Source organism: Ctenopharyngodon idella, chromosome 17, assembly GCF_019924925.1.
Source record: "Ctenopharyngodon idella isolate HZGC_01 chromosome 17, HZGC01, whole genome shotgun sequence".
NCBI lineage: Eukaryota > Metazoa > Chordata > Actinopteri > Cypriniformes > Xenocyprididae > Ctenopharyngodon > Ctenopharyngodon idella.
This window is the reverse complement of record NC_067236.1, coordinates 17,818,431-17,841,137: the sequence shown is the minus strand read 5'-3', so window position 1 is coordinate 17,841,137 and position 22,707 is coordinate 17,818,431. Positions and strand designations below refer to the sequence as shown.

Here is a 22,707-nt window from a genome sequence, read left to right as displayed (position 1 = left end):
TTACTGTTTAAAATCTAGTTTTCTTGATTTACAGCAAGTACCATGTTTTACCATATTTTACAATATCGATCTAGCTTACTGCAGTGTGCAACAAGTGTCTCATAGTAGCCACCGAGTGAATGCACAGAGAAGTATTATAACAACTTTCAACACACAAGTGTATCTACTATGATAAACAGCGCTGCGTTACCTCACATACGCTTGACCGGAAGAAGCAGAAGTGGTGACTGTGGCATAATAAAAGTTCTGCTGCTCTCAAGCAGTGTGTCGCGCTCGTCTCTCATTAGCAATCACTCAAGCGGCCTCATTCTGCTCCAACGGCTTTAAGACACACCCTGCTTCATACACAGAAAAATCTCCAGAGTTAAATCAAGTCTACTCAGAGTACATATGGTCCCTCTCTAGATAGTGTTAAAATAACACTGAAACAGAGTTAAAGTTAATGAGATAATTAAGCAATTAGTTAATGATTGCGCATTAGTGATGAACACCTGCTGTTAACAATCTCTGAAGAAAAGAGAAACACAAGAACTACAACCTACTTCAGTCACAGCCTTATTAAATGCTTAATTATCTCATTAACTTTAACTCTGCTTCAGTGTTACTTTAACGCTATTTAGAGAGGGACCATATGTACTCTGAGCAGAGTTGATTTAACTCTGGGGATTTTACTGTGTACTACAGTAATGTTAATAAATCTTTAATACATTAACTCATCCATGAACATGATCGGACTCTTTTCGTGAAGACAACACCTCCCGTTATTCCGCAAAATCAAGGCGTCATCAAGCTACGCCTTTGTTTTGAATAAGCCACCTCTAGAGGCAAAAACTACATAGTGTGCCTTTAAGTAGGGATTTTGTGTACATCGTCCATAATTTAGATTTTTAATGCTAAAATGTTTTGATTTTAAAGTTAAATGATAAAGGTTATTGGGTTAAGAAGATGACACCCTCAAAATTGGTTTGTGCGAGTGTTTTTATTATTTAATGTAATAATCATTGTAAACCATGGATTATTTATTTAATAATTAATTGAATTTTATGCAAATTTTGATATAGTGTTGTAAAGGCCAGTTCACACCAAGAATGATAGATGTAAAGATAACAATAAAGATATAGTTCTAAAAATTGTTTTAAATATAAAAGAATACCAGAGTCAACACCACAACTGTAACGATAACGGAATCGAGAAACAATATCGTTAGAATCACTTCCAGAACATTTTTTTCCCAGCTGATTTAAAGCGGCAGACGATAAAACTGAACCACGTGCTTAGAATAAGCAGAACAATATCATCCGCTGGTGTGGACGCTAATATAGTCATCATTCTGGTTATTGTTCTTGGTGTGAACGGGCCTTAATTTAGATGCATCTCTTTACGCGATTTCAGTTATTGTCAAAATGCATGAATATTAGAATAAATATTTCACTTATTCTAGTTATTATTTTACATTAATGGCTTTGCCCCCCATCTTACCCTACTTTTTGAATTCCATATGTGACTTTTTCCCCTTCCTTCTACACAATAAAGATGGATGAGTGACACAGAGCACAAATTCTTCCATATTAGTGTGTTTGTTGTGTTTTAATGAATGGACTTGGATTACAGTGTGCATTTCTGAGGCCAAAGTTAAGCCATTTTAATTTGCTCAAACTCCTTCTAAGGACCATTAAGAGGCTTGAACTACTTCCTCCGTTCTTCAGAATAACAACTTAGTATAAACTTTGGGAAAAGGTTTTTTTTTTTTTTTTTTTTTTTTTTTGTGTGTGTGTGTAGGCATTATTACATTGATAATCAGCCCAAAGAATATCAGTGTAGTCCCCGTTTATTGCTCAGACAGCATTAGAGGCTTTTAACTTTGCATCATTCAGGCTTTATCCTAATCGATACTGATAAGGTAGTGGCCTACTGTCTGTTCAGTTAACATTCGGTTCATCATTAACTCGAATGTTTTGTGCAATACAGCAAGACTGAGCTTGTTACTGTGTGTCTTGTTGTTCCACATCTGGTCTGCTTCAGCAGGAGAAGCTTGTCTTTTATAATGGCTGAACAGAGGAGAGTTTCATTTAATGATGTATCTCTCCTGCTCTTTTCCACGTTCTCCAGTGGAGTTCCTAATACAGCCATGGACGTGAGCACCTCTCTGAAGATGAGCTCCCTGACCACCCAGAGTCTGTTCAGCTATGTGGAGGAGGAGAACCTTTCGGCCATCAAAGCTCATCTGGACAAGTACAGAGAGGTGGACACCAGAAGTGAAGTGAGTGTGCAGGAACCCTTCAATATCACTTCTTACTTTTTGTAACTTGGTGTTCATCAAATAAAAATAAAAAATATATTTATATTTGTTTTCGCCATGTTGCTGAACACATCAGACATTTTAAAGCTTTGGAGGCGTTACTGTACTATTTACACGTTCATGAAAACTTGGGAAAACTGTTATTTGAACTGTAAATTGTCCTTTTGTGGTGGGACTAACTTTCTAGGTGGAAGAACTCCTGGTTATGTGTTATGGAGTGCTATAATTTATGGATACTAAGTGAAAGCAATCAGATTTAGTTTTATAACTGGTGTTGGAAGATTGGGTGTTTGAACACTGCACAAACAGTTCTGTTTAATCGGTTCCGTCACACCAGTATCATGCTATGTGTGATGTTTAAATGTTATGGTTAAACTGTGGAAACAGTGTATTTACTGTAAACATGTTTCTCGTTCATTTATACACACTGAGGAATGAGTCGAAACTATTGCCCTTGGCAACTGACAGCATACCAAACTTGCACATGATACATAAACATTAGGGTAAAATGTACTCTGAATATTTCTTTTAAAGTAGCTTTTTTTTTTTTTTTTTTTTTAAATTTGCTTACTTATATGTACTGAGTCATTGTTTTCTGCTGTAGAATGGCCAGACTGCTCTCATGGTGGCGTCAGAGCAGGGCAGCCTGGAGATCGTGCAGGAGCTCATCCGGAGGGGAGCAAACGTGAATTTGGATGATATTGTGAGTAGTGCTTCACATTTAAACTCAAAACACACACAGCAGAGAGATACAACATGACATATCATGTAGTCAAAACATAAACTTGCACTTGTTTTTGGAACAGGATGGCATGATTTTTTTTGAAAGTTTCATCACATCTGAGTGCACTCTTTTGCAAATGAGTCAATAGTTATGTTTCCATACAAAGTTGCGAATGTAAATTAATGCGAAAAATATCGCATGGAATATCGCAAAAACATTGCGAATAAAGCAGCATTTCCATTCCATGTGATCAAGAGAACACAATCGTCACTTCCTGGGAAATTGGCACATAGTATCTCTAATAAGAATGTAAGTTGCTGCAATCGGGGAAGCCACTGTGGCTCTTTTATCCTACATCATAATGACTTGTGCCTCAGAGCGCACAGACAAAAACCAATAAATGCTGTCATGTTGTCTTGCCTGATGTTTGTGAAGGCAATCATGTGAGACAGTTCTGGGAGGCCATTATACCAAATCATTTTGATGACAGACATTGGCTCAGGCATTTCAGAATAACTAAAACAACATTTGAACGTTTTTTTTTTTTTTTTTTTAGAAATCGAGGGATTTATTCTGTATATGTTTCCATTGTAGTTTATCGCATGTCCTCTTATTGGATAAAAAAAAAAAAAAAAAATTATCAGACTCAATTGAGTGCATGTTTTTTTTTTTTTTTTTTTTTTTTTTTTAATATGCTCTAAATAATGCTGGGTTAAAAACAACCCAAGTTGGGTTGAAAATAGACAAACCCAGCGATTGGGTTAAATGTTTGACCAATGTGCTGGGCAGTTTTATTTAACCCAATTACTGTTTAAAAATTACTATATGGCTGGCTTAAAATGAACCCAAATAGGTTGGAAATTAAAAATCAGACACATAATTACTAGAGGCAACAATAATAATCAAAAGGTGAACATTTATTAATAAGCAATTTAATAAATGTTTAATTATTATTAATGAAACTTATTAATAAATGTTCATTTATTAAACATATTAAATGTTAATTTCCAACATACTTTGGGTTCATTTTAAGCAAGCATTACAGTAATTTTTAAACAATAGTTGAGTTAAATTAAACTACCCAGCTGGTTAGGCAAACATTTAACCCATTCGCTGGGTTAAAACAACCCAATTGCTGGATTTGTCCATTTTAAAACCCAACTTTGGTTGTTTTTAATCCAGCATTTTTTAGTGTAGCATTTCCATCCAGCTGGAGTTTTTTTTTATTTATTTTTTTTATTATGCGATATCCCAAAATTGACATAAAATAGGTGGCTGGAAACATGGCTAATGTCTGAGTGTCTACTTTGGTAGACTACAGTTCTTCTACCAGATGATTTCATAGGTGTGGGTGGGCCGTAGAATCTAAATAATTAGTACCCTGCACTGTCATTTTGCAAATGACTAGATGACGACGTTAACAGGCACAAACACTTTGAGCTTCTCACACCAGCAGATACACAGTATAGTATATAACCTTTTCTGGTGACGGTCAAAGAATCTTCACTATGACCACCTGGTATGACCAGCTGGTACGATCTGAAACTCCACAGATATCTTCTAAACACTTCTTTATCTTTAGAAGACCGTGTAATTAAATAAGCTGATTTTTTTTTTTTTCCACTTGTCTTAGGATAGCTGGACAGCACTGATTTCAGCTGCTAAAGAGGGACACACTGAAGTGGTGAAGGAACTCCTGGAGAACAATGCCAATGTGGAGCATCGAGACATGGTAAGACACAGATTAAAGACATGAGCAGGTAATTAAATCAACAGTTGTTCTTATCATTGTGAATGATGTCTTTTTTTAGTCTTTACCTCCTTGAAAATTGTTTAAGTTGTTTAGGTTTCAGTATATTTATGTGTCAAAATTGAGGTTGTCAATCAATTTTAAATGAATTATATTCAGATTTCATTTGTTAACTGCATTAGTTAACATGATCTAACAACTAACTTGGTTAACTGACTTGGTTAGTGTTTATTTTTATTTTTTAAAATAAAATTGTTTATTTTTTATTTTTTACTAATACATTTTTTTTTTAAATCAAATGTTGTATTTGTTAACATTAGGTAATGCACTGAACTAGCATGATTAAACAATGATCAACTGTATTTTTATAAACTAACATTAATAAAGCTTAATAATGCTGTAATAATTCATTGTTTATAATTAATTTAACTAATGCATTAAAGGGATAGTTCACGCAAAAATGAAAATTATCCTATAATTTACTCATCCTCAAGCCATCCTAGGTGTATATGACTATCTTCTTTCAGCCAAACACAATCTTAGTTATATTAAAAAATATCCTGGCTCTTCCCAGCTTTGTAATGGGATTGAATGACGCCCAAGTTTTTGAAGGTTTAAAAAGCGCATCCAACCATCATAAACGTAATCCACACGACTCCAGTGGCTTAATAAAGGCCTTCTGAAGCGAAGCAATGGGTTTTTGTAAGAATAATATCCATATTTTAAACTTTATAAACTATAATCACTATAATTTTTGGGTGAACTAACCCTTTAACTAATGTTAACCAATGAGACCTTATTGTAAAGTGTTAACTTATTTCAAATTAATCATAAAAAACAAATATTTGTTAACTTTTATTGGTTATTTGTAAATGAATTATATGAAATCAATTCGATTTGTGAATTGATTACATCAGATGTGAAAATAATTTAATATTTTTAAATTGAATTAATTGACTGACAAATTTGATTAACCAAATTTCAACATAAAATATTTTTTGTGGATTATTTTATATAATTATATCATTTGTATATTTTCATCGCTCAATTTTAAAAATAATTTGAACGTGTTGAATTCAAAGCCATAGTCTTAAAACTGTGTATCCTTTACTGTCCCATCTGGATTCATTTAATTTTTACCTTCCTGAAACATGTGATATGTGATACTCTGTATTTAAGATGAGCAGTTCTGTGTTGTTCCTGGATATATAGTGTCATGCTGTGGTCAAGTATTTTCCATCACAGCTGTGAGCTGCCTATCTAGACAGCATTTTTGGGCACCATAGGCACATTTAAACATTTGAAATGGAATGTTTGAATGTGTCTGATGCCCATAAATGCTGTCTGGGTAAGCATCTAAAGCTTATAATAACAAATAAGGAACATAAGAGACAGCCGATAGTTTGAGTCACTCCCTGACTCAGGGAAAATGTGCTTATCCACACAGTCCTGTGACCATGAGATGATTATTAAGGACAGTCATGTGGGAATATAATGACCTTAGTATGTTTGTGTGTAGGGCGGCTGGAGTGCGCTCATGTGGGCTGCTTATAAGGGTCGTGTGGAGGTGGCACATCTACTGCTGGAGAAGGGAGCAAATCCAAACATCACTGGACAGGTCCGCAGAGCCCTTTCCAGTTCTTTCAAACATTTATTGTGCATTTAAAAATGCTCAGAGATGAGGTGTGGGTGAAAATGTGGCCCTATATGAGATTTCATCTCTAGGTTTGAGTGTTTTCTGCAGTGCGTAATTGATTTTTGTCTGTCCCAGTAGTACAGTGTTTACCCCGTCATATGGGCAGCAGGAAGAGGCCATGCGGAGATTGTTCAGCTGCTGCTTCAGCATGGAGCCAAAGTCAACTGCTCTGACAAGGTGCTTTATCACTCCCATCTCATGGAACGCTGACTTGAGTGTACACTAGATTCATAAACACTGATAGTGAACAAAAAAACCTGAGTCAACTGTTTCCACATGAAACCAATAAATAATATACACTACCGTTCAAAAGTTTGGAGTTAGTAGGTTTTTTTTTGTTTGTTTTTTCTTCAACATTGATAATGTTTCTTGAGCAGCAAATCAACATATTAGAATGATTTCTGAAGGATCATGTGACACTGAAGACTGAAGTAATGATGCTGAAAATTCAGCTTTGCATCGCAGGAATAAATTACATTTTTAAAATATATTAAATTGTAATAATATTTCATAAATAACTGTATTTTTTTTTATTGAATAAATGCGTTGTTGGTGAGACTTTTTTCAAAAGCATATAAAAAATCCTACCAACCCCAACATTTTTTTTTTTTTTTTTTTTTTTTTTGAACAGTAGTGTAAATACCTTGCAAAATTGTATATTTATTTATTTTTTAATTCTAGATAGATGTTGAACATCAAAAAAGATTCTGCACTTGTTAAATATTGAATAGAAAAAGAATAAGAAAGTAGATATGAATTGCAAAATTTATTAAAATTGCTAACTCATGGCCTAATTTTTTTTTTAACCCTCTGGCGCTGTTCGTTTTGGGGTTGACACTCGTGGTATCTGGAGACCCCAGGCAACAAAATGTAATTTTGTAACAAAATAATTATTTCTTTTTTAACAAATGTAATTTTACTCAGTTTATCAATGTTTTTACTCAATATTCATGCAGTTTTTGGAGGATTTATGATATATTTTAAGTTTATATAAAAAAAAAATAAATAAAAAAAAATTAAAATAGGTTTTTATACAAAAGCAGCTTTTTATGTAAAATTCACTTTATAAAAGACCCAGATTTCTAACTTTCATTCATGGGGATAACATGGATAATTTGACATGGTTTAGTGTAAGATTTTTTGCCCATCTTTTGAAAAATGCAGTTTTAAAAGTAAAAAATTATCACTTTATCCAGTAGACGGCTGCAGAGTTCCACTATTTGCTGTGCTATTTGACTAACTTTTGATATTCAACAGTGCTTTTGATCTGCCTGCATTGACACTATTCTTTAAGAGCTGCTGTGCAGCCAAACAATGTACCAGTTATCAATGTAAAGCTGCTTTGACACAATCTACATTGTAAAAAGCGCTATATAAATAAAGGTGACTTGACTTGACTTGACTTGACTTGACTAACTGAAAGACATCTTTTCACAAGGTTTTTTTTTTTTTTTTTTTTTTTGCAGTTGGATTTATATCTATTATATCATATTATGAAATCACACTTATAACAATAAAAAATGTCAAAGTTTAGCATTTTTTGTACTGAAAAAAAATAAGTTATATTACATACTGAGTACAAATACACGACATGAACATCAAAATGCAATGAACTGAACAAAATAACAAATGAGCAAATAAAGCACATGGATTCTGTGTGTGTGTGTGTGTGTGCGCACATGTGCGCACATGTGCATGTGCGTGTGAGCATGATCATTTTGCATTGTGGATGTTTTAAAGTGTGCCACTTCATTTCTGTCTGTGTTCTGCATTGTTTCTGATTTTGAGGATGAATTTTGTCCATTTTCTAAGTGGGGTCTCTGGAGACAACATGTAATGTAACATTATTGAAAAACTGATTTTCTTCAGTACAAAAAAATGTTAAACTTTGACAAAAAAAATTGTTATTGTTATAATTGTGATTTCATAATATTTAGATATGAATCCAACTGAAAAAAAAAAAAACTTGTGAAAAGATGTCTTTCAGTCATGTTAGTCAAATAGCACAGCAAATAGTGGAGCTCTGCAGCCATCTACTGGATAAAGTGATAATTTTTTTACTTTTAAAACTGCATTTTCCAAATGATGGGCAAAAATCTTACACTAAACCATGTCAAATTATCCATGTTATCCCCATGAATGAAAGTTAGAAATGTGGGTCTTTTATAAGGTGAATTTTACATAAAAAACTATTTTAACCGATTTATTTATATAAATTTAAAATATATCATAAATCATCCAAAAACTGCATAAATGTTGAGTAAAAACATTAATAAACAGAGTAAAATTACATTTGTTTAAAATAAAAACAATTATTTTGTTACAAAATTAGTTCAGAGACCCCGAACAGCACGAGTGTTACTTTTTTTTTTTTTTTTCTCCACACTAACATAAAAACAGATATCATTCCAATTTATTTTTTTATTTGTAGATCTAGAAAGACAACCGTACAAAGTCTCATGCCATTTGGACAAAGAGAATTTTATTTTTTTATTTCAGAAATCGTCATTTGGGGTCAAAAAGACCCCGAACAGCGCCGGAGGGTTAACAACAGAAACCACTTTTGCATTGCAATTGCATTTAGGAATTATTCTTATGTCAATAACCAGTTATTATGCCAAGTAATATAGTTAATTTGCTTATCTGTAAATCAAGAATCAGAATTGTATAAACGAATAATCACCACATTAATAATTAATAAGTGATGTATGGCTTTGAAAATGGCTCATGAAGAGTTTTATACGGTAATATTACGCTTGTTAATCAGATATAATACAGTTATTTCATTGTTTTTTTTTTTATGTTGTCATTGTCAGTATGGCACTACACCTCTGATCTGGGCTGCCAGAAAAGGCCATTATGACTGTGTGATGCACCTGCTGGAGAACGGTGCCAATGTGGACCAGGAAGGAGCGGTATGCACTTTGTGTTTTGAAGTGCACATCAGCCCTATGCTGATGTAATAAAGTCACTGAAATATACATATTACAGTATTTTACAGAATAATATCCCAACACAATCTCTCTCCTGCAGAACTCGATGACTGCACTGATTGTGGCTGTGCGCGGTGGATTCACTGAGGTGGTGAAGGAGCTGCTCAAGAGAAACCCCAACATGAATATGACTGATAAAGATGGCAACACGGCACTGATGATCGCTGCTATAGAGGGATACACTGAGATCGTCCAAGACCTATTGGACGCGGGCACATATGTTAACATCCCTGACCGGGTAGAGCTGCTCATATAGCTTCTCATTTAACCTTTACTGATAGTATTTCAAGAAGCTTGAAATTCCCATTCGTCTTGTGCTTGTTTATGTCTCAGAGTGGCGATACTGTCCTTATCGGAGCCGTCAGAGGAGGTCATGTGGAGATCGTCCGAGCTTTGCTTAATAAATATGCTGATATTGATGTCAAAGGCCAGGTATCTGCGTCCATCAGCACACAGTCCTAAACTTTAATCTGTACAGAACAGCCTCTTTGTTATAATGCCCTTTTCGCCTCATATTAGAAACGTATTATTAATCTCCACATGATTAAGGAAGTAGCTATCACGATGACCCAGGTCATATGATTCATTTTGGCTCTTTATTATAGGACGGGAAGACTGCCCTGTACTGGGCTGTGGAGAAAGGTAACGCAACCATGGTACGAGACATCCTGCAATGCAACCCTGATACTGAGGCCTACACTAAGGTAAATACCTGATTCTCATTGGGTTTGGCATTGTAATACTATATAAAAATTATAAATATGATGCTAATAATTGTTTACTGTAAAGAAAGACAGGCCTATTTACATGTCTTCATGTGTCAGGATGCAGAGACTCCTCTCATAAAAGCCACCAAGATGAGAAACATGGAAATTGTGGAGCTTCTTTTGGACAAAGGAGCCAAAGTGTCAGCAGTGGACAAGGTAAAATGATAAAATTAACCACGTTTACATGCACATCATCTAAGCTTGACAAACTTCTTCTTCTTCTTCTGCTTCTACTTCTTCTTCTGCTGCTTCTTCTTCTTCTTCTTCTTCTGCTTCTTCTTCTTCTGCTTCTGCTACTTCTTCTTCACCAAAATTTGAACTAGAGCTTTAAAGCTACAACCACCAAACTCTGATCTGACCTTCAGATTGTTCTGACTCTGTGTGCTACATCTTTTCTTACTGATCCAACTTACGATTTTCGTCAAATGGAAAAATCATGCTAGCGATGTGCTAAAACATGTTGGCAACATGTTAATTCATGTTAGCGATGTGTTAAAACATGTTAATTCTTGTTAACAATGTGTTAAAACATGCTAGCAACATGTTCATTCATGTTAACAATGTGTTAAAACATGTTAGCAACATGTTCATTCATGTTAACAATGTGCTAAAACATGCTAGCAACATGTTCATTCATGTTAACAATGTGCTAAAACATGCTAGCAACATGTTCATTCATGTTAACAATGTGCTAAAACATGCTAGCAACATGTTCATTCATGTTAACAATGTGCTAAAACATGCTAGCAACATGTTCATTCATGTTAACAATGTGCTAAAACATGCTAGCAACATGTTCATTCATGTTAACAATGTGCTAAAACATGCTAGCAACATGTTCATTCATGTTAACAATGTGCTAAAACATGCTAGCAACATGTTCATTCATGTTAACAATGTGCTAAAACATGTTAATTCATGCTAGCTGTGTGTTGAAACATGTTAGCAAAGTGTTAAAACATTCTAACAACATGCCAATTAATGCTAACAAAGTGTTAAAACATGCCAATTCATGCTAGCAATATGATAATTCATGTTAACAATGTGCTAAAACATGCTAGCAACATGTTAATTCATGCCAACAGTGTTAAAACATGCTAGCAACATGTTCATTCATGTTAACAATGTGCTAAAACATGCTAGCAACATGTTCATTCATGTTAGCAATGTTAAAACATGCTAGCAACATGTTAATTTATGTTAGCAATGTGTTAAAACATGTTAATTCATGTTAGCTGTGTTGAAACATGTTAGCAACATGCTAATTCATGTTAGCAAAGTGTTAAAACATTCTAACAACATGCCAATTAATGCTAACAAAGTGTTAAAACATGCCAATTCATGCTAGCAATATGATAATTCATGTTAACAATGTGTTAAATCATGCTAGCAAAATGTTAAATTATGTTAATAACTTACTTTCTCTGAGAAAAACTTTCAAACTTCAGTCTGTTCAAAGTTATTTTAAACTTTCAGACCTGGCTTTGTCAAGCCAACATCAAAGTTTGTCATCAAACTTTACTTGTCTAGTTATTATCAATATTTTTATTATTATTAATGTTGAAAACCAGTTGTGCACTTAATGATTTTTTTTTTTTTTTTTTTAAATAGAAAGTTCAAAAGAACAGCATTCATTTGAAATAGAAATATTTTGTAACATTATAAATATCTTTACTGTGGCTTTTGATCAGAGTAATCCATCTTTGCTAAATAAAAATTTCCTTACAACTGTGAATTTCTGCATTTGAATGTTCTCTAAAATTTGAATGTTATCTTCTCAGAAAGGTGACACAGCCCTGCATATCGCCATTCGTGGAAGAAGCCGTAAACTCGCCGAGCTGCTCTTGAGGAACCCCAAAGATGGTCGTCTGCTCTACCGACCCAACAAAGAGGGAGAGACACCTTACAACATTGACTGCACGCACCAGAAAAGCATCCTCACACAGATATTTGGAGCCAGTGAGTATTCCTCAAACGAAACTTGCTTGCACACTAACATGTCTGTCTACAACAGTTCTGATGTATTCCTCCCCAGAGCACCTGTCTCCCTCTGAGTGTGACGGGGACATGCTGGGTTATGACCTGTACAGCAGCGCTCTGGCGGACATCTTGAGTGAGCCCACCATGCAGCCGCCCATCTGTGTAGGGCTTTACGCTCAGTGGGGTAGCGGCAAGTCCTTCCTGCTTAAGAAACTGGAGGGTATGAGCCAGAAATGACTATTCAAGAAGGCCTTGTTGTATCTTTACCATCTGACTGAAATCTGATTATGTTTTCACTCTATCAGATGAGATGAAGACGTTTGCCGGGCAGCAGGTGGAGCCGTTGTTCCAGTTCTCATGGCTGGTGGTGGTTCTGACTCTGCTGCTTTGTGGATCTGTGGCTCTGGTCCTCGGCTTCGCTGTTGACACAAAGCTGGCCATCGCTGTGGCCCTCAGCCTGCTCACCCTTCTGTATATCTTCTTTGGTGAGAAATCGTCAAATTTACTTTCATGTCTCTCATTACAGGCTGAGTGTTAAAAAATGAGTATAATTCCCTTGGGACCATAGTGCAACATATTACAGAGAAGGGCAATGGCAACTTAGGCTATATTTACTCGACAACAATGTACCAAAAAACGGAAAAGGTTTTCGTTTGCGTTTTTCGCGTACAGAAGACAACATTGTCAAAATGATCCCCGTTCACTCAGATCTGCGCAAATGATTATAAATGCTGTATTATTCATGCCAGGCCAGTAGATGTCACTTTGTAAAGAAACACTATGCGCCTATAGACTGACGTCACCGTTTTTGTCGTTTACACGGAGATGATAACGGTATAGTTTTCAAAAACTTGCACTTTCAAACCCGCTTCAAAACATCGGTGTCGTGTAAATGAACAGCCAAAACACAAAGTTTTAGTTGATAACGGTGTCGTGTAAACGGCCCCTTAGACTTAGACAAATTCAAAGTAGTAAGCCACAATAAAACAATAAATAAACTACAAATAAAAACAATCAATAAATACAGTAGAGCCACAAATCACAAAACAATAAATCACAAATACAGCAAGAAATACATGCAAAGAATACCGTATACAAATGATGATAATAATTATAATAATTTGCTATGAATACGATAATAACTTATTATTATACATCTATAATTTAATGAATTTTATACTTTTTATTATTTTTTTTTATACAACTATTAGTATTTAATTATTAGTATCTGACTACATGATTGTCCTTGACATTTGGTTTTGTTTGACCTGAATGACCTGAATTCATAGATTATGGCTGAAATTGGGCACATGTGTCTAATTATCAAAATACCACTTATTTTATAGTTATATTTTGGTGATTTTTGTATCTTGTAATGTATATTTATTTTATACCCTTGCTTATGATTACTCATCTCATTACTATGTAATTATATTTATATACACTGGACACTAAGGAGTTTAAGATTCAGATTAGTACTCAATCAGTACAGGCTTTTTATTGTTGATTTTATTAGATTGTGTCCTTGGTTACTAACAGGCACTAAACTGTACATATAAATTTGTCCACTAGAGTGCAGCATTGCACTTCCGAATCTCATGTGGATTGTGAGTGGAATTGCCTGTTCTGCATTTATCTTGTATTACATTCTCACAAACTCCTGTTTCAGTTCATATCAAAAAGTGACTTTGCGTCGTCTCGGTCTCCTGTGCTTTTGTATGGTGTGTGCAGTGTTGGTGTACTTTGGTGGGAGAAAAGGAGGGGAAAGTTGGAGTTGGGCCTGGGTCCTCAGCACCAGACTGGCCCGCCACATCGGCTACTTGGAGCTGCTTCTCAAACTCATGTTCGTCAATCCTCCCGAGCTTCCGGAACAGACCACGAAAGCCCTGCCTGTCAGGTAGAGCTCTCAAAATAGTGCAGCTATGACCAAACACATTCGTCCACTTCAACAGCACCTAACTACCCTGCATGGGTGTTCAAGGGGTGTTTTCTTTTTTGCTCTGTTTAAGGATGTAATTTACTTCGCATAATGATTTTGGGCAGGATAAAGAAATGTTGTGAATATTCTCTTCACGGCGTTTGATTACCTGCGCATTTTGTTGAAACACGCACATGTGTGATGCTCATTTTCAGTCAGTCTTTTTTTGTTCTCCATCTGTCCAGGTTTCTGTTCACAGACTATAACCGTCTGTCGAGTGTGGGAGGGGAGACGTCCATGGCTGAAATGATAGCCACGCTGTCCGATGCCTGCGAGAGAGAGTTTGGCTTCTTGGCCACCAGACTTTTTAGGGTCTTCAAACATGACGAAACTCAAGGTGTGTCTGTAGAATTAGTGGTATGACTCTTGATAGTAGAAAAGATGCATTATTTTATACAAGACACACAAGGCTCTCTGTTACAGTGAAATTTACCATGGTAAAGGGTCTTATTATACATTATGTAAAGGCAGAGTTTATCTTAAATCAGTTAATATTTTTTAATCAGCCTTTATTTTTATATTTTCAGTTTTCATTGTAATTTGAGTAATTTTATGTGCTTTTGTCTTCATATTCATATTGTCTTTCATATTTCTATGTAGCTTTTTTATTTCAGTTTTGGTTTAAGTACTTAAGTTGCCCTGGGAACTAACTGAAATAAAATAAGTTAAAGGTTTTTTTTTTTTTTTTTACTTTTTCATCTAATACTTATATTTTTTTATTTCAGCTTTATTTCAATTAATAAAAAATATTTTTAATACTTTTAGTTTTAGTTAATATCAATACTGTTTTAAACCTTGATCGTGGTAAAATATATTCTTTCATATTTTATTTATTTATTTATTTATTATTATTGTCTTATTTTATTTTTTTTATTTGAGAGAACTTGTGACTGGAAACTAGCCCCACCCATAGTGAAATCCAATTGGTCCAAAATCATGCTCTATATAGCTCTATATTAAACCTTAATAATGGTCAGTAATTAATTTATTAATAATAGATTACATTTATATAATATTTACCAATGTTATTTATTAAGGTGTACATACTATATCAGATGTTTTATCGCTTCAAACATGGCTCATCCAATCACATTTTAGACTGTTTTGTCAATATTTTAATTTATCAACATGTGCACTTATACATTGTTTTTTGTTTTTTTTTTCACAGGAAAGAAGTGGAAGAAGACCTGTTGCGTCCCCTCCTTTGTGCTCTTTGTGTTGACATCGGGCTGTCTGATCACAGGCATGACCCTGCTGGCCATCTTCAAGGTGGACGGGGAGAACCTCACGGTGAACACTGTTCTGATCGCCATGGCTAGCGTGGTGGGTCTGGCCGTGCTTCTGAACTGTCGGACCTGGTGGCAGGTGGCAGACTCTGTGCTGCACTCTCAGAGGAGGAGGCTACTCAACGCTGCCAACAGCATGCACAAGCTCAAGAGTGAGGGATTCATGAAGGTGAGCCAATGATATTAATATAATATGTAATGTGCTTATTTATAGTCATCACTGTTACATTTGTTTTAATTTAGCAGATATTTTCTTATCCAAAGTGCCTAAATGTGGCCTAAGCCTAACTAGACTTGACTTGAAGAGACAAAGATAATTCCTCTCTCTTCCATGTTAAAATTGACCTGCATAGCCCTGTCCAAAGTAAAATCTCACTGGTTATATTTTATTTTATTATTTTATTTTATTTTATTTACTTTTTTTTTTTTATTTTTTTTTTTAAATTTTTATTTGTTTTTGTTTTTTTGCAGCATTTGTGGATAGAAAGTGCATATGTCATATTTTAACATATTTTGCAACCTTTGAGCTGCCAAAGAGGCCAGTTCGTAAACCACTTAGTCACACCACCGTGGTTCAAAAATTCAGATTTTAAAGGGTTAGTTCACCCAAAAATGACAATTCTGTCATTAATTTCTCACCCTCATATCGTTCTACACCCGTAAGACCTTCGTTCATCTTCGGAACACAAATTAAGATATTTTTGATAAAATCCGATGGCTCAGTGAAGCCTCTATTGCCAGCAAGATAATTAACACTTTCAATGCCCAGAAAGCTACTAAAGACATATTTAAAACAGTTCATGTGACTACAGTGGTTCAACCTTAATGTTATGAAGTGACGAGAATACGTCTTGTGCGCCAAAAATAACGACTTTGACAATATCTAGTGCTGGGTGATTTAAAAACACTGCTTCATGAAGCTTTCCTATTAAGCTTCAGTGGTTCGGAGCGCGGTATCAAACTGCCAAAGTCACGCCCCCCAGTGGTGAACCATTGAAATTTCGAAACACTTATCACGTAACGAAACCTCGTTTATTGAAATTATGTGACTTTGGCGCTCCGAACCACTGATTTGGAAAAAAAAAAAAAAAAAAAGCTTCATGAAGCAGTGTTTTGAAATCGCCCATCACTAGATATTGTCAAAGTCGTTATTTTGGGGTTTTTTTTGGCACACAAAAAGTATTCTCGTCGCTTCATAACATTAAGGTTGAACCACTGTAGTCACATGAACTGTTTTAAATATGTCTTTAGTAGCTTTCTGGGCATTGAAAGTGTAAATTGTCTTGCTGTCAATGGAGGCATCACTGAGCCATCGGATTTTATCAAAAATATCTTAATTTGTGTTCTGAAGATGAACGAAAGTCTTACGAGTGTGGAACGACATGAGGGTGAGTAATTAATGACTGAATTTTCATTTTTGGGTGAACTTACCCTTTAATTTCAAGTCTCTTTGCCTTCCTTCAGATTTTTTGCATTATTTGGTTATATTGTGAAAATTTAAGGCGTAAATCTGTATTTTACCACTTGTTGCTGTTTTTTCTCTCAGGTTTTGAAGTGTGAAGTGGAACTCATGGCTAAAATGGCTAAAACCATTGATGGCTTCACTCAGAATCAGACCCGACTAGCTGTCATCATCGATGGCCTGGATTCCTGTGAGCAGGACAAAGTACTACAGATGCTCGACACGGTGCGTTTATGTTTAAGCTGTCATGCACGGTCCTACATTAAGCCTAGAGTGTAAAACCTCATTGAACATCTCCCATATAACCAAATAATAGCATAGGCTACAAATCTTATTTAGTGTCAGGATCGCATTTGCCTGTGTATTCAACCAATGCCAAGAAGCTGTTGATGGCGCAAGCCATCTATCTCCACTGTAAATATAAAAGACTCATTCTGTCTGAGCGCACTCGCTTCCAGCTCTTGACTAAATGGACAAACAAGGTGCCTCATGTCCACTCTGTGGGAAGAACAAGCTCATTCACCTCTCAAACATCTCATGGATGTGCAGCAGTGCTTAGAGTTCAGGCTTGTTTAGCTCCAGAAGTTCAGATTCCTCTCTCCCAGCTGGACTAATGGAATTTCCTTCAGCTAAATGTCATTATTTGGGTATAATCCTCTTGTGTTGGCAGCCTGTTCACGGCTAATGAAATCTGCCATTTGCCAGAGAGTCTGCAAAGAGCCTCAAAGATTCCTTTGTGGTGCAATTAGCCACATCTCTTTTAAATTCTGATCTTTTTGTCTCTGATTTTGATAGGAATTACCAAATTAGTTTTTCCTTCAAGCTTAATATTGTTCCAATTGGTAAGGCTGACGTTCCATATGAAAAATGACAGATATGAATGCAGATGGCATATTTTGTGCCACAAATAAGTTGGCGCGGAGAACCGCAACGTCAGCGGAAATTTAGCAGCGATCGCTAAATGATGCGTGCCTAAAAATCAGTATCCTGTGACACTTATGCGTGTAACTGTGTTCTTCATTAGTCTGGAAAGTCCCGTCACATTTAAATTAGTACATGTCTGGATGTGTGTAAACGTATACAAGGTGGCTTGTGTATGAACATACACATGATCCACGACATATAATTTGAACTATGGGTCTGTGTAACATAGCTAGTCTAATAGAATTACAACTAAATAACTTCATTCATTCTGAAGTGTTCTGACAGTGGAAGAGGGAAAATAAGCTACTTGTTTTGTATTGCACATATAGATTTATGTGTCAGTCTGTGTGTCTTTCCTGAGAAAGAGCACCCACAGAGCATTACAATAACAAAAAAGACTTTCAAAACGGACCTATTATAAATACCATATGATACCTAATGCATTACAATAAGGTTGAACTGGTTAATATTAATTAGTGTTGGCACTGTTTGTGTCTCCTGGGACTTTAGCATGTGTTTTAACTATTAGCTTCCAGGTTTTCCACTATTAATAAAGAGGAATTATTCTCTTGTCTCTTCTGTTTGCAGGTTCGAGTGCTCTTTTCCAAAGGCCCCTTCATCTCCATCTTTGCCAGCGACCCTCATATCATTATCAAGGCCATAAACCAGAACCTCAACAGTGTGCTACGTGACTCCAACATCAATGGCCATGACTACATGCGAAACATCATTCACCTGCCCGTGTTCCTCAACAGTCGCGGCCTCAGCACCACCAAGAGACTCTGCATTTCTACACCAGCCAATGCGGATCAACTGAACTCTGATGGTTTGTATAGAGTGTACATTTATTTTATTTTATTTTATTTTTTTATTTTATATTTTTTTTTATATATTTTTTTTAATGTTGTTTTTCTTTTCTTTTCTTTTCTTTTTTATTTTATTTTAATTAAAAAATTTTTATGGATAATAGAATTTTTTTTTAATATATATACACTTAAATGTGTGTATATATGTGTGTGTGTATATATATATATATATATATATATATATATATATATATATATATATATAATATAATATACACTTAAATGTATAGCAAAATGTTTATGGTGCATTGATCTGATTTCTGTGGCAGTTATTTGTTGCGATTTGTCGTCTGCATCATTTGTGGTGTACTGTGTTTAATATAGACTAACAGCACAGCATTTCTGCTCAGATACCTCCTCTGAACGTCTGACTCTCTCCATCTGTAGTATGGCAAGAGGACATGGACAGGAAGTTGTCTCAGAACAGTCTCGGCGAGCAGGGCAGGCAGGGCAGTAAAACAGCGCTGAACCGCCGGGTAAGACTTAGCCGCCAACACTCCCACCACTTCCCATCAACATGATTTGAGATGGGCTGCTCAACGAAGGCCATATGGTTCCTATTACGTCATTAGTAACATTTATAAAGGCTTTAACAATGCTTATCTCTCTAACAGGCTCTTTTACGCCCATATGATTTGTTTATTCACAGTTCATAGTTAGCAAGGACAGTTAGGACCATGTCTTGTGTGTTTGTTTTTGTGTGTGTGTGTTTTGTTTTTTTTGGGGGGGGGGTATTGTCAGAGACCCTGGATGTCGCTGAGGAGCGTCTGTAATTGATTTAATGTCTGTTTACTCTTCCTGCTGAGATGCCATTGCCTAATGACGGGGTGCAGCAGCAGTGGGTCTTGGTGACAAAGCACTGGCACGGCGGCACGGAGGCAGGAGGCTAAGTGGCTCCTCTGCTCGCCCTGCGAGGGCTGTTTGTTTGCTTGGCTGATTTATCTGCCTCCTTTATTTGGCCCCTCTTTATTTCAGGGGCACGCTCCTCTTGCTTTGCCTCTGCTGTTTCTTGGCTGAGCATCCAGCTCGCCATACCCCTGATCTGCACGTTTTGTTGTGAAAAGTTGTTTAGCGGGTTTCATGAGCAGCTCGCGAAAGAAAAATTGTGGGTTGGCTCTGTTTGGCCGTTTCCACCTGGATCACAAGCGGATGATGCTAAATACAGGTGTGAACGGGGTCTAAAACTTTTTGAGCTTGTCCACTTTCAACCACTTCCAGAGGTAGTCGAAAACGCATTCAACCGGATTGCTTTCATAGTGTAGACACTCATGTGGTCGAATGTGTTCAAACAGCCACAAAAGATGCCTACTCTCCACCTACTGAAGCGCGCTAGCCAGATGGGATTTATACTTTGTCAACTGAAGACCCAAGTTTGGTTTGAAGACGAAAAATGTACCAAGCACAATGTTCTCTCACCATTCCTGATTTTTAACACGCACTTACAGCGTCTGACGAGGTTTTGCGGCTGTCAGAGCAGAAACGAAAGCTGCTACTCTCTGTTTGTTTTTCCGTCATCTCAGGTTCAGTTCACATGTAAATTGCGCAAGCTTTTTTTTGTCCATTAGATCGAAAGATCTGAAGAAAAAAAAAAAACCCATACATTTACCCACCCCTCAAAGAAATCAGGACAGAAGTGGTTGAAAGTGGACAAAAGAGACTGATTAAAACACCAGGTGTAAACAGGAATGTGTCTCCCTCGTGTACTTGTGATCTGATTGACCAAAATGAATCTTAATACCAGGTGGAAACAGGGCCTTAGTGTTGTGTGCTTTTTCTGGTTAATGTGATATCACATCCCATTAAGCTGTGAGGTCAAACTGAGGTTCTGCAGGGGTTTTTCTTGATACACAATCAGGATCTTCGATTAAGTTTGGTACACCCTTATTTGTGACTAATTTCATAATGTATATTTTTACATACGGCTCCCCTCCATCATCCTGGATCAGAAAGGGGCCACCTTATTTACGGCCATGTGTTCCAAGTAGCAGTCAAGTCACAAGTTCAGTATTAAAATCTTCAAAGTGGGCTTAAAGCTCTGACCCACCAGAGCTCGTGATCGGCTCTACATTGTGTTCGTACTGGACCGGCTAACGCTTTAAGAGACAAACAGACATCTCAGTCAGTCAGACCTCTGGATGACAGCATGGACAGGAGGGCAAACGGTCATGCACAATGAATTGCCCAGACACAACAATGAATCAGCACAGAAACACAGTCCACTGCAACTGCCATTTCACTCGATCAGAATGTGTGTGTTCAGCCTTAAATATAAATGGAAGTCTTTGTTACTTTTGTCATTTCCTGATGAGTGTTTACCGTTTCCAACAGTCTACTTGACATAGCCCAAAAATAAATATGAACATAAATTTGTGACCATTTAAATCACAAAAAAAGTTTTATACAAGAAAGACTTTGACAACATTGTTATTAATAATGAATGGATTAATATATTGTTTGTGTGTGTTATTTATATACACATAGGGCGTGACATTAACTTTTTTGCTCACCAGCCACTGTGGCTAGTGTTCTTCCAAAGTTACTAGTCACTCATCATTTTCACTGGCCACAATTTTGACATCGATGTCATGGAGAAACATGGCCATATAGATATTTTTATCATTATCTCATAATTTGGCAGCAGACATATTAGGCTGCTGTCACTTTAAGACCTGACGCACGGATCCATTATACTGTTACACATGAGTTTTTCTTGTCAACTCTTTACGTTCACTTGAAACATAACTGTGTTTATGTGAATACTCACCAAGACCAACATTTTGACTTTTTTTTTATTTTGTGTATTTGACTGTTTACGCGCAATAAGCAGTGAAACAAACCTCAATTTAGTACTGAGAGGCGGCTTTATGTGCGCACACTTTGAGTGTGAGCACAAAATCTGCGGGAATGAGTAAAATTATGCGCAAAACACACAGTCCCACGCTGAAATTCAAGCCCTGTAACACCAACAATATTCATCTAGAGCAAATGAAACGAGTGATCTGTTCCTTCTCCTGGTCTGTTCCTGAATGACCTACCACGCTCTATCCGAGCAGCTGAGGCTTTAGCCATTTTCAAAAAACTGCTAAAAACATATCTTTTTCGTCAACACTTGACCCAGTAATATAGCACTTTTTTTATTTATATTTTACTTTTCGTTTTTCAATTTTCTATTCTTTCTTCATATATTTGCGTATATATTTAAAAAAAAGAAAAGAAAAAAGAAAAAAACAAACCCAACCTAGCTACGAGCACTTTACTGATGAAACTGTGACTTGACACAGCACTTACGTACTGTTGTACTCATGTTGATTTGATTGCTTCTACTAATCTCATTTGTAAGTCGCTTTGGAGAAAAGCGTCTGCTAAATGACTTAATGTAATGTAAATGAGTGAGTGAGGGAAGGCGGGTTTGTGTGTCAACTCGCTGTCGCAGAGATGGGAGAGCGAGAAAGCACAGCTGGTATCTGCAGAAAACCGGTATTGGAAGCGTTTCAATTATTTCAGTGTTACGTTTAAAAAAATCTATATTTTTGACAACACTACATTGCACCGAAATTTTACAAATGTGACATTTTAGACACTGTTGAGCAGATTTGTAAACTTCTCTGATTGGACATTGTGTTCACATGCTCATCAGATATGTCTGTGATTGGCTACATTGATCAACGCTTCAAAAACATGTTGTAATACACACAAGACTGGTCCACTGATAAACGCCTGCTTTCAAACGCTCTCGCTTTCAAAACACTTTCAAATTCAAACACTTCTATGTGCTTTCAAATGCTCCCGTTGATCATTGTAGCCAATCACAGACATATATGTTGAGCGCATGAACATAATGGCCAATAAGAGGTGTTTACGCTCAAAGCGTCACATTTTTAAAATTTCAGTACCGACTTGGTATCGAAGTCGGTACTTTTGACAACACTACTATGGTTCGCATAATTTTCTAGGCAATGTTATCCATTTTTTAGTATATCTA

General features: G+C 36.1%; 1 protein-coding gene across 7 annotated transcripts in view; it reads left to right on the top strand.

Moving 5' to 3' along the window:
* The window catches only part of LOC127498247 (kinase D-interacting substrate of 220 kDa B-like), a 67,339-nt gene that overhangs the window by 3,859 nt on the left and 40,773 nt on the right, over positions 1-22,707 (top strand). For 3 of the 7 annotated variants that reach the window (XM_051867385.1, XM_051867384.1, XM_051867386.1), the window contains exons 2-20: positions 2,110-2,260; positions 2,904-3,002; positions 4,657-4,755; positions 6,293-6,391; positions 6,548-6,646; positions 9,286-9,384; positions 9,503-9,700; positions 9,796-9,894; positions 10,068-10,166; positions 10,287-10,385; positions 12,011-12,188; positions 12,265-12,429; positions 12,515-12,694; positions 13,941-14,106; positions 14,373-14,524; positions 15,356-15,642; positions 17,020-17,160; positions 18,448-18,685; positions 19,113-19,201. In XM_051867385.1, the coding sequence (XP_051723345.1) occupies positions 2,129-2,260; positions 2,904-3,002; positions 4,657-4,755; positions 6,293-6,391; positions 6,548-6,646; positions 9,286-9,384; positions 9,503-9,700; positions 9,796-9,894; positions 10,068-10,166; positions 10,287-10,385; positions 12,011-12,188; positions 12,265-12,429; positions 12,515-12,694; positions 13,941-14,106; positions 14,373-14,524; positions 15,356-15,642; positions 17,020-17,160; positions 18,448-18,685; positions 19,113-19,201 (2,718 nt within the window). In that variant the 5' untranslated portion in view covers positions 2,110-2,128. Of the gene's footprint in view, positions 1-1,819; positions 2,261-2,903; positions 3,003-4,656; positions 4,756-6,292; positions 6,392-6,547; positions 6,647-9,285; positions 9,385-9,502; positions 9,701-9,795; positions 9,895-10,067; positions 10,167-10,286; positions 10,386-12,010; positions 12,189-12,264; positions 12,430-12,514; positions 12,695-13,940; positions 14,107-14,372; positions 14,525-15,355; positions 15,643-17,019; positions 17,161-18,447; positions 18,686-19,112; positions 19,202-22,707 lie in introns of those variants that run through there. The other 4 variants (XM_051867387.1, XM_051867382.1, XM_051867388.1 and 1 more) reach the window with 3 other exon arrangements.